Source organism: Cololabis saira, chromosome 10, assembly GCF_033807715.1.
Source record: "Cololabis saira isolate AMF1-May2022 chromosome 10, fColSai1.1, whole genome shotgun sequence".
NCBI lineage: Eukaryota > Metazoa > Chordata > Actinopteri > Beloniformes > Belonidae > Cololabis > Cololabis saira.
The window spans coordinates 20,689,529-20,708,010 of record NC_084596.1 but is presented as its reverse complement, the minus strand read 5'-3'; the positions used below and the strand labels follow the sequence as shown (position 1 = coordinate 20,708,010).

General features: G+C 39.2%; 1 protein-coding gene across 1 annotated transcript; it reads right to left on the bottom strand.

Moving 5' to 3' along the window:
* Nucleotides 1-9: 9 nt before the first annotated feature.
* On the bottom strand, nucleotides 10-16,741 carry nadkb (NAD kinase b). The gene is made up of 12 exons (XM_061731976.1): nucleotides 16,588-16,741; nucleotides 14,760-15,053; nucleotides 14,568-14,651; nucleotides 13,786-13,915; nucleotides 13,071-13,179; nucleotides 12,191-12,276; nucleotides 11,446-11,548; nucleotides 10,465-10,640; nucleotides 2,582-2,681; nucleotides 2,289-2,446; nucleotides 1,200-1,282; nucleotides 10-1,113 (listed from the first exon to the last, which is right to left on the bottom strand). Exons 2-12 carry the CDS (start codon nucleotides 15,050-15,052, stop codon nucleotides 954-956), a joined length of 1,482 nt encoding a protein of 493 aa, XP_061587960.1. The 5' UTR covers nucleotide 15,053; nucleotides 16,588-16,741; the 3' UTR covers nucleotides 10-953.
* Nucleotides 16,742-18,482: the final 1,741 nt, after the last annotated feature.

The window sequence follows — 18,482 nt, the reverse complement described above, 5'->3', positions numbered from 1 at the left end:
TGGCTCAGAGTTAAGTTGCCATATTATGTCGATGCTAAAAAGTATTATCTACTACATATTCCTGAACTGCACATTTCTAAACTTAATTAAACATAGTGTACACCTTGAAGTCAGTCTGAGAACAATTCCACACAAAGATCAACAAAAGCCAGATGTAAAGCTTTTATGCTTTATTTTGAAATAACTGCCTTTCTCCAACATCCTTTGACAGATTGTGAAATTTGACACCGCTTGTTTATGATTCTCTGCTTCATTTCTGCTACATGCAACCTGAAATGAGCTCAAGACATTTTGAAGGCAAGTGAAGCTACACTACGAGCAGAACAAAGGCTCTGGATTATTCAACACATGCGCAGAAAACAGCTGCTTACAGCTGCTGTTGATTGACTCAGCAATAGAAATGAAGTTAGTCAATTATTACAATTATTTGTAACTGATATCTTGAAAATATATAAATATCACATAAATACGACTAAATAAATTTATCCTTGTATCCTTTATGTACACATTTACATTTTTTGGGCAGAGAAGAAACGGTTCGGTCTGCTTACTTTCAGCTTTATCAGTGTTTTTGCCTATAATTTTTACCAAACTAATCCCTGTCACAGGTACACCTTTTCCACTTGATATGATCGTAAACTAGTCAAAATGCAGGTGTTAACAGAAAATATCTGAGGATCTTTAAGCTGTGATCATTTAACAGTTTGCATTATCATAGAACCTTTTTTTTTTTTTTCATTTCTGGGTGATAATCATGCTTTCCTGCTGGATTCAGTCGGTGTGTAACGTACTGACATCTTCAGACATGCTTTCCACAGAACCACTGTAACACTGATGTGGCTGAAAACACAAGTGCCCTATCACAGTCCAATGTTCCCTCAACTCCTCTCTGAACAAACCTGATCCCTCGGGCAGCCACGGAGAACGTCTTTTGGGGGGAAAAGCACAGCACCTCAGTTTTCTGTGTCCGACGAGTCAGACATGTCCGCGAGCCGAGCCTGCCTCTTGCGTACGTTCCAGTGCAAACACTGAGCCAGACTCTCAAACCAGTCGTACACAAGGTCATGGCAACAGATGGATGGCACAGGATAGCAAGACGTTGTAATTTTAATGCTGTCGGGAGAAAAGGGACCAAAAAATAAATAATGAGAAACAGAATATGGAAAAATCTTGGTGATGAAACTGAAACACTTGGTTACCAGTCTCCGTGCTGGATCTCCTGTCTCCTCCTCCCGTCAAATGACACCCATGCAGTGTTCCTCGCGTCAGGAGACAGGGTGATCTGTTTCACAGGAGACCGTCATACAGTTGTTGAAGTAGGAACATTATTACTTTACACATAATAAAAAAACTGCTATATTTGATGCCATCTTCCCCAAAGTCATCTTTTGTGACTTGTTTTAATTAGGCCTGTGTTGAAAAAATCGATTTCCCAATTCTAAATTGATTCTCATATTAATTCCTAAAAATCGATTCATGTCTAAAGATCTGAAGATTTTTTTTTTTTTTTAATTTATTTATTTATGTTTTTTTTTCCATCATTACATTACAACTTTTGGTTATTTTTTTGTTTATCCCCAAAAAAGGAATGTTTTGTTGGACACGAGAATAACTAGTGCCATGTTTTTGCCTTTAAATATGTTTAAAGGTATGAAAACATTAAAGTTTTCAGTTATAATTGCATAAATTGTCTATATTTCTTTGCTTTATATACTGTCTTGGGGTTACATTTGCAAAAAATGCTAAAAACCAAATTCTCAAAAATTAAAAACCAAAATAGACCGAAAATGGAACAAATAAAAACGGAATGTGGGAAAAAATAAAACCGATTTCATACGACTCTGTTTCCTCCCTGGATCTGTTTGGTAATTCTGACCCACGATGTTTCTGAAAGCAGTTTTATCAGCATTCTGGGAGGTGATTGGTCCTTACAACATCATTAGCTGCTAATACTTGCTGTTTAATCTCAATATAATACTAGTAGTAATATTTTGCATAACTACAGTCATATAATTCATGCAACAGCTCAAAAAACAGTTTTAATAACACTAACCCAAATCAATATCGAATCGAATCAAATCTTGATAATCGATTCTGAATCGGAATCGAATCTTGACATTTGAATCGATCCCCAGCCCTAGTTTTAATATTGTAACAGTCTACAAGTGCAAAGTGACAAACTACCCCATGTTTACAGTGAGCCACATCTAAGCTGTTTTAATGGATCAAACTCTGCTCTGTTTAGCCCGTCCGTACAGTTCTTCCAGTGTGTTTCCAAGCGTTCCTACCATGAGCTCCACTCCAGCAGGAACCACGATGGGCCTGAAGGAGAGCGAGTGAGGACATATGGGTGTGACCATGATGGCAGGAACGTTAGGGTGGATCATCGAGGCTCCTGCTGCGGCTGCATACGCGGTGCTGCCAGTTGGCGTGGACACAATAACGCCTGGAGAACAAAAACGACCGCGAAAAAGGAGTCTTTCATATATCCAACTAGCATATAGTTCCCCAACAATGAGAAACTATGATGAAACAAGTCAAAGTAAAAGTCTGACTTGACATTTAGGGGATACCTACTCACCGTCTCCCTGCACTGAAGTGATGAGCCGTCCATCAAGGTACAAGTCCACGTTGGACAGGTATGAGGACGGGCCTCGATCCACCACTACCTCATTCAACACCTGCACAGACAGAGACCTCGTCAATAATTCACAGCTATAATAATCTGGATCTGTAATGATCCAGCTATAAAAATGTAATACATAACTCAGTCATACAAATAATGGCAAATAACAGTCGGTTCTTATAATGTAAACTTATAATAGTAATTTTGGTTCTATCAATAAGTAATTGGCCTAACCCTTATAAAGAATAAGAGAAATGTATCCAAAGTTGATACAGAAAAATAGACAACAAAGTTTATGGCGGTTTGTCTAAAGCTTTCAAACTAAAAATTGCACAAAAATGCTGCACAAGACACTAAGCATCATTAATGGGTCATAAACTTTGTCAGTCAGTTATTCAGTCAGCTCTTTCAATCAGGAACAAGATCTAAAATCTTGTTTTGGTGCACCTTTTTGTCACTGTATGTTATAAATGAAAAAAGTGCCTGTAGTGCCACCTAGAGGCCACATAACAGAAATGCTCTCCTGATTATGTGCTTGTACTGAATCCGTTATGTATTATTTGTCTGAATTTGGATCTACTGAGAACAAAAGCACCTGGTTAGATTTTTCAGATTAACTACGAAGGTTTTGGATGTAATAAATGAGTGTGATGCATATCTGAGCTCCCTGGGGTCTGCGGCAAGTAATGTCCTCTCAAATACATGAAATCTGATCAACACTCAGAGGAACAACCCATAAATCATACATCAGCCAATTCAGCGTCACATCTCGCAGGGGAACTACAATCACAGCAGGTTACGGCAGCGCCGGGCCCTGATGTCTGGCAGATTTACCGATGTCAGCCGGGCACAATGCAAACATCCTGCTGGAGACGGCAGACGTGATGTAATGTGAGGTCTAAGTGGCGTTCACAGACTAGAACAGCCTGTCAACATCTTTTATAGATGAGAGCAGAAACTGCCGGGGTTAGATGAAAGCGAAGAGAGCTATGCTGAAAGTGATATAACCCAGCACGGTGTGTGCGTCAGATTCCAGCAAAGAGGTATGTTATTTAGTCACACTGTGTGTCATACTGAAAGCATCAGGATTCATTAAATATCACATCGCCGTTGACGCTATTGTCTCTATAGCAACTGGCTCAACAGAACCTCACAAAATCTCACATTCATTCCTGTATTAGCGCCAAGAGTCTTATTATGACTGTCGCCATAGCAACCCTGTTGATGCTCCCTCAGTGACCCATCAAACATCTGGGAGGAAAATGAGACACACACACTGAGTCCGTCTCCATGTCCTGAAAGACGTACGGCATGAAATTTTAGTCTTATGAGCCTTGTGTCATCAAAACCTCTACAGAACCAGATTTAAGGAGTTCCAGGTGAGGAAACTAAACCGCACTTGTATGGCGCCAAGAGACGGTACGATACAGTCATCCTGTTGTGTAATATATTTAATGATGTGTGACTGAATAAATGTGCAGAAGACATGCAGATGTACAAAAGACTGAAACATCACAGATGGTCTGCTGAGTTCAAACTTTAAAGAAATAATTGTTTCTCTTGTTTCCTCGTAGTCCCAACATGTTCAACACAAACATTCACTCCTTCTTTCATCCTCCTTGAAAACATCCCGTTCACCTAACTGTCTTTTTAGCAGAGGGACTGTTATGGCTACAATACATGGCCTCATGTGTTGACTCAGACAAACAGAATGTAATACAATTAGGGTATGACTATCATAATGTTATCAAAATAATGATCTATTTAAATAAAACAAACTTGTATTTGTCGGATTCTCAACCGTGTTTGAGCTTATTTACATTTGTACGGAGGAATGAAAGTCAGAAAAGGACGTATTAGATATAGATTGATGGATTTTTGACAAGAGATGTACAAATAATACTTTGCAGCAATTACGAGTAAACAGTAAATTAACCACCTGACACTGCACCGCCCTTTCCAATGTGATTGTTAGCCAGAACCTGATGTACACACACCGGGTTGCGTTAAATCCCGTTCAGTTATTATTAACTTATTGTTGCAGGGATGGTCTGGTAGGCTGTTCTTTGGCGCAGCTGGTGAACGAGTATCCGTCCTGCCTTTTCTGCATGTTCGTAGCACCCCTGTCTGGATTTAGAGATGAGGTATTCTGCCTGTTGCGTCGATAAGAGATCAAACTCAGCTTGGAGTAATAAGCGCCTCTTCATGAAGTCAGGTGATGAAGATTGACTAAATAACCTATCGAGATCCAAAATCTCATCTGCCAGCTCTTTCAGGCAAGTATTGTTCACTTTTTTCTTATTTGCACAATATGAAATAATCTGTCCGCGTAAATATGCCTTCAGTGTTTCCCATATAGTTAAAAAAGACATTCCTGGAGTTTGATTGATATCAATAAACGACGTAATCTCAGATGCAATGAAATTGTTAAAAGCTTCCTCTGATAAGAGCAGTGAATTTAATCTCCAAGAGCGGTAAATAGAGTGTTGGGAATATGCACTGACTAAGTCAAGGGACCATGATCTGAAATAACAATCGCACCGTAATTGCACTTTGAAACAAGGGGGAGAAGCCTATTATCAAGGAAAAATTGTCAATATATGCGAGTAGGTCTTATGAACAGGGGAATAGAAAGAATATTCCCTGGCAGTAGGATTACAGAATCGCCACACATCAGCCACACATATGATTTGAGAAACAGCTGGATAGAACGAGCGGACTTGGACATGGAGGAATTATTGCGTGAGCTACGGCCTAAGACCGGGGAAAGTGTACAGTTTATCACCCTCGAGAATGAGATGATGCGTTGTCATGTTTGGCAGTCTGGAGAATAAATTGGAAGAAAACATGGGATTATCCCAGTTTGGCGCGTACATGTTTACTAGGATAACAGGAAAAGCATAAAGTAGTCCCACTACAATAACATATCGCCCAGCAGAGTGTTTGAGTCCATTAGTACTGCAGCCCCCCTGGTATATCTGCCCCGCCCAGGCTCCCTTCAGTCCAAAATGGTCGGGATGTGCGCAAGTGAGTCTCCTGGAGAAATGCAATATTTATCTTGGGCTGTTTTAAATGTGTAAATATCCTTTTAGGCTTTACCGGATGATTTAGCGATTTAACATTTACAAACTTACAAAGTTGACCACACAGCCATCGATCCCGCTGGGAGTGGAAGTGCTGCTCATGTTGGTTGAGTAGAGGTTGAAATCAGGAGCCAATATTGTAAAGATCATAACTTAAAAGCAAGTAAAAGCCATTCAGATTGCGTGAAACCACGCCCACAACTAACTCTGCCGGCCGGAGCTTCCACCATTTTTTCGTAGCGGTGTATCGTGTCATTCAGGCAGCCAATCAGCACAGAGCCTCATTATCATAGCCTCCCCGCCCACTCAGAATCCCTCATAGATAATAAGGTTAGAGAATTGGATGCTAAAGACATGGTTTAGAGGCTGAATTTCTCATGTATTTAGCAAAAACAATCAAAAGCTTGTTTTTAAGACATTCAAGGCCTCTTTAAAATAGGTATTAGATGCCATAATAGGTCCCCTTTAAACATAACTTGTGTTAGGTGTCACGCACAAGGCTGGTGTAAACTCAAACCGCTTTGATGCTTTAAAAGTAAATTAAAATAAGAATCAATTAGAAGAAACACAGTGTTGCACATCTATATATTATTTTGTACAGCCATGCAATTGTGGGTGGGTTGGGGGTTTAAACATTTTTGTTATTGCTCAAAAATACCAATAAAAAGATTTATAAAAAAAAAAAAAGAACAAACAGTGCAACATAAAAACGAAATATAGAGGCAATCAAAGAAATACTTATACTCGTTGCTAGGCAACAGAAAGAAAGAAGAAAGCTGTGAGACGGTCTCGGGTATGTGTCCACATAGCGCTTTTCTCTGACAGAAAAGTAACGCTGGGGAACGATTCCTGGTGGAGTTTCATCAAAGAAAGAAAAAGTCCTCAGATGGAGTGCATTTCTTTTTTTCCATGACAACAAGTTGATACACAAGTCATCACTTTAAATGTCTTTTAAAAAAAAGAATGCCCCTTAATCGTCAATGGTTTGGCTTATTGTACAAAGAATGCGTTGTTGCATTAAAAACTCCATGAGCAATAACAAAACAGTAAATGTTGTCTTCTTCTACTAGAGCTACAAGTACACAGATTAATACGGGATGAATGTACTTGCCAGTATGGCAGCACTGTGTACAGGGCTTCTCCTCTAAGCAGCCACAAAAACTCTGCTCTCATTGGGAGCAACTAAAACATAGGTGGTGTAGCTGCTTTGAGTAATATGAGAAATCAATGGTTCATAGCTCTACAGCTAGAAAATTAAAAAAACATATTGTGAAGCTATGAAGGTCAGAGACATCCAGGAGGAAGAAAGATTGACATGACAGCAGTGGCAGGAAAGATTTTGTCATATCTATACTTTAATGCAGATGTGTATATCAGGTTTTGTGTTTATATGAATGCCTGCTCACCCATTTTTACTTATATAAAAATACATTCTTATGGGGAAAATAGTTTGTGTATAAATGAAGGTTGAGAGAAACAAGCTGCACATAACGTAAGGCACATATGCATCAATATGCTAGTCAGGCATGTTCTTAATCTTGATTTCGAATAGTAACCCTGTAAAACCAGACAAAAACTTCATTTTGTCTTGCTCCAGGGTCTGAAACATGACTTTTATTGTGACATGCAGCCCCATGCTGCTATATAAATGACTTTGGGAAATACTTAACAGATGAAGGCACTTCCCTGCATTTATGATGGAGATACTATGTATATTTCTGATATGTGAATGTGTCTGAGTGAGGGATACACAGACATCTGCCACAAATTAAAAACACAACAGCTCATAAAAATGTCCTATTGTTGCTGACTGACTGGCCAAAAAGATGGACTGGTTAAATTCAAGCTGTGGATTTATAACAAAGGTCAAAACAAGAGCATCATTACAAAATAATAATTATAATCCTTGTAATCCAAAATTAGAGTTGAAAGTAAATAGTCACCCAACAAATATCACAGCTCATAAATGTATGCCCAATCACTCCTGCGACTCCCTGTTTTACTGACCACTCTAGCGCCGTGATTCCCAACCCCCGGTCCCCGGACCGGTACCGGTCCGTAGAGCCGTTACTACCGGGCCGTGGAATGGCTTGTGTTCCGATCATAATTAGGGCTGCAATGATTCGCCGACGTTGTCGACAAAAAAGCGATAATCAAAATTGTCACCAGACGTTTTTTTCCCAATGGAGTGAGGCATCTCACTTCACTTCACCTCATACAATCTCTGCCGAGAGCAGCGCTGCACGACAGGGTCTCAGCAGCTTTTCTTTTTTTTGCGTGTCAGCGCAGTTGGGGGTAACAAAACTTGGCACTGGGGGTTCTAGGATTTTTCTGAAACAGGGGCCATTATGGGGCCAAATGTAACCTTCACGGGCCAACAGTATTAAGCCCCTTTCACATAGAGGGCGCAAAGCGGGACCGCCGCCGGCTTTCCCATTCATTGTGTATGTGCTGCCGCAGCGCAAGAGTGGACCGCTCTGCTGGCGAGCTTGGCGGCGCGCGAGAGGCCACCTGTCACGGGCGTTTCACCTGCCTGCGTCTGAATTGAACATTTTTTAATTTCATCCGCTGTGAGGGCATCTCGGTGCGACCAATAGGAGAGAAGGTGGTTGTCATCCTGCTGAGGACCCACTCCCCAACAGGCTGTCAAACTGCTCCCTGTTCAATCTGAAGTAGACCTGGTCATCATGGAGCTGTAGCTCCAACGAGCCTGGATTCCCCCAAATCTTCTCAAGTCTTCTCATGAGGATTTCATGGACCCTCCTTGCTGCTGCTGCTCGTGTCCTCCTCAGAAGAACTAAAGCCAGCATCCCCCCTGAAATAAAAACGGTCCAAATCATCCCCCCCCTGAAATAAAAACGGTCCTAATCATCCCCCCCTGAAATAAAAACGGTCCTAATCATCCCCCCCCTGAAATAAAAACGGTCCAAATCATCCCCCCCCTGAAATAAAAACGGTCCAAATCATCCCCCCCCTGAAATAAAAACGGTCCAAATCATCCCCCCCCTGAAATAAAAACGGTCAGAATCATCCCCCCCCTGAAATAAAAACGGTCCAAATCATCCCCCCCTGAAATAAAAACGGTCCAAATCATCCCCCCCTGAAATAAAAACGGTCCAAATCATCCCCCCCTGAAATAAAAACGGTCCAAATCATCCCCCCCTGAAATAAAAACGGTCCAAATCATCCCCCCCCCCGAAATAAAAACGGTCAGAATCATCCCCCCCTGAAATAAAAACGGTCAGAATCATCCCCCCCCTGAAATAAAAACGGTCCAAATCATCCCCCCCTGAAATAAAAACGGTCCAAATCATCCCCCCCTGAAATAAAAACGGTCCAAATCATCCCCCCCCCCGAAATAAAAACGGTCAGAATCATCCCCCGTGAAATAAAAAAAGTCCAAATCATCCCCCCCCCCGAAATAAAAACGGTCAGAATCATCCCCCCCTGAAATAAAAACGGTCCAAATCATCCCCCCCCTGAAATAAAAACGGTCCAAATCATCCCCCCCTGAAATAAAAACGGTCAGAATCATCCCCCCCTGAAATAAAAACGGTCAGAATCATCCCCCCCTGAAATAAAAACGGTCCAAATCATCCCCCCCCCGAAATAAAAACGGTCAGAATCATCCCCCCGTGAAATAAAAAAAGTCCAAATCATCCCCCTGTAAAACTGCCATCCCTCCTTTCCATCCCTTATGTCATTTCATCAATGAATGTGGTTTTACTGCTATTTCAACATTTGGAGACATCACCAGAAAAATAACTCATTTGACAATTTTCACCTGTTTCAGGTAAATTTTCACTTGAAATAAGTAGGAAAATCTGCCAGTGGAACAAGATTTATCTTCTCATTACAAGCAAAAAAATCTCAGATTTTTCTACTTATTTCAAGTGAAAATCTTTGAAAAAAAATTGTTGTTTTTTATTTACTTTTTGTATGAACAGCAGCAAAGTTGAATAAAATATCTATTTTTCATTGAAGTACCCATCTTTCTCGTGTTTATTATCATTTGCCACATAATTAAAGCAACCTCATACTAAATTTAAGAAAACAATTTTTGCATTTTTTTGGCATATAATTTCATCCAAAACTTGTATAAATCGAAATGTGTTTCTTTGAGTGGCAGCCCTGTCATGGCTTGGCGGACAATAAGTTCTGGTACCCGACCGGACTGAACAGCGCCATGCACAGGTGCTGTATGCAGGTTAGGTTCAGTCAGCTGCAGAGATGAGCGGACCTCAGCAAACCTCCATGAGCCGTTTCTTTACTGGTTGTTCGAGTAAAAGAAATGGTGATGAACAAGTAGAAAATCCTACCAAAAAGAAAAGCAAAAGCTTTAATCGCAAGTACGACATTATGTATATAAAATACGGATTGTTGCAACGGGCGATTTGGAGGCGCCAAACCAACTATGTATTTTATGTGGAGAAACGCTCGCCAACGAAGCAATGAAGCCATCCAAGCTCCAAAGACCCTTAAATACAAAACATCCTTCTCTCAAAGACAAACCAGTGGATTTTTTCGAAAGGAAAAAACGTGAGTTACATTTGCAGAAGCAAGTTTTAAAGTCCACAACATCAGCTAACGTCGCTGATGATAGCCTGCATTTTAAAATGCATTGTTTTTTTCTAAAATGTTTATTAAAATTGACATAAATTGTCAACCGGTCCCTGAGCTTTTTGTTTATACTTCTGCTGGTCCTTGGCTCAAAAAAGGTTGGGAACCCCTGCTCTAGCGGACTTGTGAACCCACCTGTAGCTGCAGGGTAACCTTGCCAGCTTCACTGTTGGTGTGTCCGTGAGGAAGAAGTCCGTTGTGCTCCAGCTGTTGCTGCAGCTCTCTGCCGTGTGGCTGCTGTCCAGTTCTCTGCAGCATGTCCTTCACCACCTTCACCTTCAGACGGCTGCGCAGGGTGATGGCTGCGTTGCCTGAGAGCCCAGACGTACACGTTAACGCAAAGAATTACATTTCTCCAGAGGTGTCAAGTAACAAAGTACAAATACTTCGTTACCTTTTTTAAGTAGAAATTTTGGGTATCTATACTTCACTGGAGTAATTATTTTTCAGACCACTTTTTACTTCTACTCCTTATATTTTCACACAATTATCTGTACTTTTTACTCCTTACATTTTAAAAACAGCCTCGTTACTCTATTTCATTTCCGCCTTTAAAAAAAAACTATCCAGTTAAATTGCTCCATCCGGATAGAGTGAATTTGGTTGTGTTTGTTTCAGATGTTCTTGTCCAGTTTTGTTCTTACATCCGTTCCCTCAGATTCCTGCAGCTAAACTTGGATGTACATTCCAATAAAGGTTAGGATAAATGATAACATGCCTCTGAAGTTTGACTTTTTGCACCATTACAATACTTATATGCCACTAGTCATCATACGTTCTGCTCTCTGAAACACATGTTAATGCTCAATAGTACACATATATGGTTCTTTAATATATTTGCATTATACTAAGATGCATTCACTTTCAATGGCTTTTGTCCTTAATGGCTTTTTTTCCCCTAACATTACTTTTACTTTTATACTTTAATTAGTTTTGAAACCGGTAGTTTTATACTTTTACTTGAGTAAAAAACTTGAGTTGATACTTCAACTTCTACAGGAGTATTTTTAAACTCTAGTATATATACTTCTACCTGAGTAATGAATGTGAATACTTTTGACACCTCTGCATTTCTCCTCGTACAATAGTTAGTTAATAACACTATAACTACTTTACCTTCAAACACTTTGGCCACTTCAGTCTTGTACGATTCAAACTTGAAGGGCGTCAGAAAACCCAGAGAACCGAGATGGAACGCCATAACTGGTGGGACGCTGCCCTGCAGAGAGGAAGAGCCACTCGGTCATGAAAGGCAGCTTTCATCTCAAGACACAAAAAAACTCTGTTTGTTTACATGTAACTTGCATTAAAATGCAACTTCTTTCAGCTTTTTTCCCTTCTCTTGAGGGTTGAGTGAGCAGACCATCATGTTCTACATATTGATTTGGCATTGTTTTTACATCCGATGTCCTTCTTGACACAACCCTCCCTATTTATCTGGGCTTCAGACAGCCAGTATTGAACCTTTTAAAGCCACTCTATGAAGTAATATCCCTTCTGACCACATGGTGTAAAGATCTGCTCCCTTTATTAAAAGAAACATAAGCTTCATAGATATCCATTAATGAAATAAGGGAATGTGCATGATTAATCATGAGCAAATAATGTCAACAAAACATTCAGTGTATGAATTCATATACTGGCCATTAACACATAAAGTGCTCATCTAAGACTGACTTTGAAATAACAAAAGTTTTAAATAAATAATCGAAACCTGCATCTGATTTGTCAGATACATTCATAAAATCTCACTGCAAATACCTGAAGAATAACTCAAATTATCAAATTAAAATAAATTGATGAACTGGTATTGAAATGGTTAAGTTAAAGATACACAAGAGATCAAAACAAGTGGTGATACCTGGAAGAGAGAGGAGGCGTAGAGCAGAGTCCCATCTCCCCCCAGACAGATGATGAGGTCGATACAGTCGGAGATATCATCGTAACCTGAAGCCACGGGAAAAAAAAACTCTTTTTAATGTTACTTGTCTATATACTCTAAAATGTTTCTCACCATAAACATTTAATACCCAGACTTACTTTTTTTTTTTCCTTTGTTCATATTGTGAACATGACAAATTAAATCCCCTAAAAGCCCTTTAGGGGATTATATCAAATCAAACTTTATTTCTAAAGCACCTTTCATGCATAGAAATGCAGCACAAAGTGCACATAATACCAATACAAACATAAAACGTATTAATGCCCTGCCCCCCTCCCCGCACACACACAGACAGACACAAGACACAATATGATAAACTGCCCAACTTTTATCTTCAAATGTGAAGCCAGTGAGTCATCCAACCCCAAATAACTGAATAATGGTGCACACATGGTTTTTGTCATACAGCTGCCTTCCTCTTCGTTCTTCAGTCCATTTTAAACCATTTTTGATGTTTACCTATAAACCTATAAAGTTATAATGCAAGTCTCTGTATTGTATGTGTTTTTTTAATTATTTAATTCGCATTAAACTACCTACATAAGAATTATGCACAATAATTAATTTAAGTTCTCTCATAGTAAATCTAGTATTAATAATTTTGAATTAAAAGTTATTTTCCACTTTTAAACAATCTATCTGTGTATATAACTATCTTTTAATGAAATATTTTCATATCACAGTATTACTACAGATTTTCCATGCACCCATCATTGGCCTAGAGGTGGGGCACGCCCTGAAGAGATCAACATCTAAATGTTGCCTTTAGAACAACATTAAAGTTTTTGCACAGTCTCACCCTCTCTGAAGGTGCAGAGTTGATTGCGAATGGAGCCAAAAGTCTCATCCTTTGACAGCGTGGCATCATCTGCGACCCGGCGCTCCACATACACCATCATCTGTTTCTCCTGTCATTAACACATATACATGAACACAAGCACACATCCATCTGTCAAAGGTACATTTTCCAAAAGAAACACGTGCAGCTCAATGTGAAAGTGTTTGTATGAAATTCAAATGTGTGTGGTGGCCAAGTCTGACACTTTTGCTTAATAAAGTCCAGCTAGTTTTGTAAATTGATGCTTGAGAGGTGCTTGTAACTGCTGGAGGCCAGAATACAGGTTTTGCCTACATGTCTGATCCATTTCTTGGATTCTTTATAAGGCTTGCTGTTTTTCAAAAGCAAAAATGTTTCTGACCATGAGCAGTAAAATCTATGTTTTCATGAGCAACAGCCAGAGAAGCTGGTTGCTCAGATCCCCGTCAGGATAACTCCCTGTTTCTCTTAACTGAGAGTACCGTGATGGTAAAACACAAACTACGATTTTAATGTTTTTTTAATACAATAATAATAAAATATATAATATAATAATTAATTACAAATACTAAAACTGTTTTTAGATCAACTCAGATTTTATAAATGTCTCCTCAGTCCCACATTAGCAGAGTGATAAAGCCATCCCCTAAATAATCTAATATCAATCATACATAGTATCTGATCATTTTTTCTGTACCTCTACTAGAAACCTGCAGAGTTCTTTGAAAGGCTCGACCAGGCTCTCATCTCTGATTTTCCTGATGACAAGAACATTAACTGGAGGTTTGTTCCAAGTGAGCCTCTGGCTGGCAGGGTCCTGGATGTGCCTGGAGCACAGATACCCAAAACACAGACACACAGATAAACAAACAAGCACCACAATGTAGCAAACTGACATTACTGATGCACTGAGAAAAATACAAAAATAAAATGAAAGGGAAAGTTGAAGATAACATACATTTTCAAATGAGCAAACTGCAACCAAATTACATATTCCCAGGAGTTTGGTTCATCTGATTTGGATTCGGACAAATTTCAAATGAAGATAACCGCTAACATTTCCCCTGTATTAAAAAGAGATTCTTCAAAAGTCTTCGGGCAGCTGAGTCATTCATTAACTGATATGACACTTTTGTGTAACAAGTGTAAGACTTAGGGTCAAACTCCAAAGAGAAACTGTTGAATGTCCTCTCTCTCTTTTACCATTTGTTTTTCTTCCTCTGTGTGAAGTAGACAGAAGGCATTGCTCTGCCAGTTTCATCTGTATGTGCTTCCCGATCACGTCCCAGGTAATTCCTCCAGATAAACTGAGTATAGGAATAAGCACCCTGGCCTATAAGCCTTCCCAGCTCATAAACGAGCCAATCACACCATTCTCATTTTATCTTATCTCCCAGTTGCATAAACCTTTCAGTGTCAATGTCCTAACATGCAGCCTTAAATCACAGAGTCTTATTATTTGAACACCCTCATGCTTACATGACAGAAGTCGGATTGGGAAGAATACAGGCTTTGGGTCCGAAGTGAGTGGCTGGATATGGTCCATGTAGGAAGTGGGCTCTTCTGTGAGGAGAAAAAGACAAGAAGATTTAAGACGATATCATATCCTGTGTTAAACAACGGAGTTGTGCCAGTGGCACCACAGACCAGCTGGCGATCTGCAAAGCAAACCTTTTAGGAGAACTTTCCGCTGTGTCACACGACGAACCAGAGGGCTCCAAATGCTCATGTTGGCCTGGCAACCTTCGTCGCTCCATCTCCCACAGCAGCTGTTCATGACCATCCCCCCGGCGCTGCGACCTCTTCCCCTCCCGCCGTCTCCTTGGTGACTTGGATGCGTGCTCCCTGTGCTTGGAGGCTCTGGCTGATTCTGACTGCGGATCCGAGGAGCTGGAGGGTCTCAACATGCCCATGTCCGGCGCCGCAAGGGGCTTTGGTGATGGACTGGTCTCTGAATTCTCCATTCTGGATGAAACCAACATAAATACAACTTTAATTTTTTTTTTTTTTATTTAACCTTTATTTAACCAGGAAAATCCTCTTTTCCAAGGGAGACCTGGCCAAGATAGGCAGCAGCAATTACAACACATAGTTATAAATGACGGAAAACACCAACAGATAAAATGCAATTAAAATTAAATTAAAAAAGCAAGCAAATCACAAAAAACAGGTACATGTAATGGAGTCGGCCTCAAGTATTTTCAATTTAGATTTAAAATTTCACAGAGAAATTAACTCTGTTAGCCTCCAGTAATCTTGTAATATGTTCCAGGCTGAAGGAGCAGAATAAACAAAGGCTCTTTTGCCCAGTTCAGTTCTGGCAAAAGGAACAGAGAGCAACAAGTATTCTTGTGAACGTAGCAAGTAAGAAACAGGACTTCTCTGCACAATCAAGGAGCAGATGTAAGAAGGCAGCAGACCAAGCATTGCCTTATATATAAAAGTATAATAAATATGAATTATGTATAAATATATATTTATAAATCTTAAAGAACTAGAAAGAACCGAAAGAATGTTGATACCCTGAACAAAAATGCCTAGAAATGCATTTTCCCTCTCTTATAATAATTTACTAATTATTATCCACAAAGCTAAAGAAAGAAATCTATACACTTTCAAGTGAGATTGAGTAGAAACCCGAAGTGATCTGCAAACCCAGTTAAAATCACAAACACATCTGCCACAAATGTTTCAAAAATCAAACTCAAAATAGTCTGTGATCAAAGGTTAAGGGATTCCATGTTCCTGTTTAAACTAGGGTTTTATTTTTATTTCTGTCAAAAATGTTTGTTTACTATATTCTTATCTCTGATTGTGCCGTTAAATAAATTGGAAATAGCTTCTGTATGGATTATACAATAGAAAGATTTGACTAAAATAAAAGAGACAAATATTAGGATATTTTAGCACTCAGATATCACTCAGAGTATAATCACAGATGGTGAAACTAGTGGGTTTGTTCTAAAAACGATGGTTATATTCAAAATAATAGCCCCAGAAATGAGTGTTAAATTTTAACACTCATTTCTGGGGCTATTATTTTGAATTTTAACTTAAAATGATAAAAACATTTTTTTTCTTTTTTAAGTGAAGCAGAAATGTGGTTTTACATCTGCAACTTCACATCATTTCCACAATTCTGCCATCGCCTGATTAATTAAACATTTATTAGATAAGATGTTTAGTGAATGATGTTCTCCATTTATAATCATTTATATCAAAGATAAGAAACAAATAGTGAAAAGTGCAGAGTTTCAGATCAAAGCAGATTACATTCATTTGATTAAAGCTCAGGAAAACAAGAATTACAGATCAACGCCATTTAACATCCACAGTAACGAATCCGTCCTCGTTTTTAGTGAAATAATCGTCAGCCACAGAAGAAAACAATAACTAGATAAAGTGATTAACTGTCAGTTTCTTTTGTTTACAGCTAGCGTTACCTAGCAATAGCTAACTCACTATCACTACCGTCAAACTGAACGAAAGGATGCCTTACTTTTTCACAAATAAGACAATATGCTCATCTCGATGCTGTCTAAAGAAGATTCGGGTGTGCCCAAACGTTTCTGAATGTATAAATTTAAAGATGTATAAAACAGATTACAGAGCAGCACATGACCGGGGAGGGGGGGTCCGGTGACGTCACAGCGGAGCGGCTCTGCGGCTGCAGGTTTAAGACACAGCGCCACATTCACCCCTGTGGCCACCTCGAGTATTACACCCAGGGCCGCCTGGTTAAAGTACTGGTGGAAGAAACCATAGACAACAGTGTGTTCTTTCAGAAGTGGAAAAGTTACAATCCCTGAATTTAAAAGGCTTAAAGGAGCATGAGGCAGGATTGAGGCAGGATTCATGAAAAAAAAATGCGTATACGTTTTAAGTTTTCTAGTAAACTAGTATTCTAGTATAGTAATTTTCGAGAGGCATCGCAGGTCCTTCCTCCCCGCTGCCATCAGACTGTATAACCAGGCCTGCTCTCAGTAGCCAGTGGACAATAATATGACAATAATACGTGCACAACATTCCACATGCTTTTTTTTGCACTGTTTCTTTCTTTCAACCAACTGTATATACTGTTCATATTTCTGTGATTATACATATTTTATATATATATTTTGTATTTTTTATATATTTTTTATTTCTGACTTTTTAGTCTTTTTACCCCTCCCCTGCATGTGTGTGCTAAGTGTACTGCTGCCAACAAAAATAAGTTTCCCCACTGAGGGAGAAAATAAAGGATATCTTATCTTATCTTATCTTAATAATGTCAGATGAAGCGTTCCAAACCAAAACGAATGAGCCCTCTAGTGTATCTGTCCGTTGCCTTGAACAAACTGTGTGCTGCAAAATGCGCTGCAATTCCGGACCGGAATTTCCCGCGCTGTCCTGCGGATGTGACGTCAAATTACGCTGCATGCGCGTTCTCCCCGTTCTCCCGTGCCGGCTTCGCTGTTGGCTGCAGTACCCTCGACGGTCGTCGTGGCGCTAATGAGTCTCATTTCTTATTCTTGCCTCAAGCTCCTTTAACTTTAGTGCTAATGTACGACGGAGTATTAGGGCCAAATTAAGACAAAAAAAAAAATTGGAAATTACGAGAATAAAGTCATAATATAATGAGAAAAAAGTCGTAAAATTACGAGAACAAAGTCATAATGTTGCGAGAATAAAGTCGTAATAGAATAAAGTCGTAATATTATGAGAATAAAGTAATATTATGAGAATAAAGTCGTAATATTACGAGAATAAATTCGTAATATTACGAGAATAAAGTCGTAATATTACGAGAATAAAGTCGTAATTTATGAGAATAAAGTCGTAATATTATGAGAATATAATTTATGAGAACTCTAACAGGAAGAGCATCTTCTCCCTGTGTTAAAATGAGGAATATTGAGCATCTTGTGAAGTTATATTTATATATTATAATATATTTAATATTATGACTTTATTCTCATAATTTTACGACTTTATTCTCATATTATTATGACTTTATTCTTGTAATTTCCATTTTTTTTGTTTTAGTTTGGCCCTAATACTCCGTCATACTAATGAAATTGTATATGAGTTTTTTAGATAAAACGCATTCAAACATTTCAGTCATAATACCATATTGGACCACATTACACCGGTCATGAAATCGCTACACTGGCTTCCAGTGAGTCAAAGGATAGAGTTTAAAATCTTACTGCTGGTCTACAAAGCACTGAAAGGTCTTGGACCAAAATTCATGCTTGATCTGTTAGTTCCTATGAAGCTCCCAGACCCCTGAGGTCTGTGGTCATCAATCCAGTCGTATTTATACTAAAAAAGGGAGGTGTTTTGTACGTTATAGAAGCCGATGTTGAACCTTATCTGGGAGGCCAACTGCAGTGAAAGAAACTTAAACATGTC

Excerpts from the sequence above, each read along its gene's own strand:
- nadkb (XM_061731976.1), bottom strand. The coding sequence starts at position 15,052 with ATGGAGAATTCAGAGACCAGTCCATCACCAAAGCCCCTTGCGGCGCCG. Across the intron at positions 13,180-13,785 it reads TCTGCAGGTTTCTAGTAGAG|GAGAAACAGATGATGGTGTA; the intron begins GTACAGAAAAAA and ends TGTTAATGACAG. Across the intron at positions 1,283-2,288 it reads CTGCTGGAGTGGAGCTCATG|ATCACCCTGTCTCCTGACGC; the intron begins GTAGGAACGCTT and ends CCTGTGAAACAG.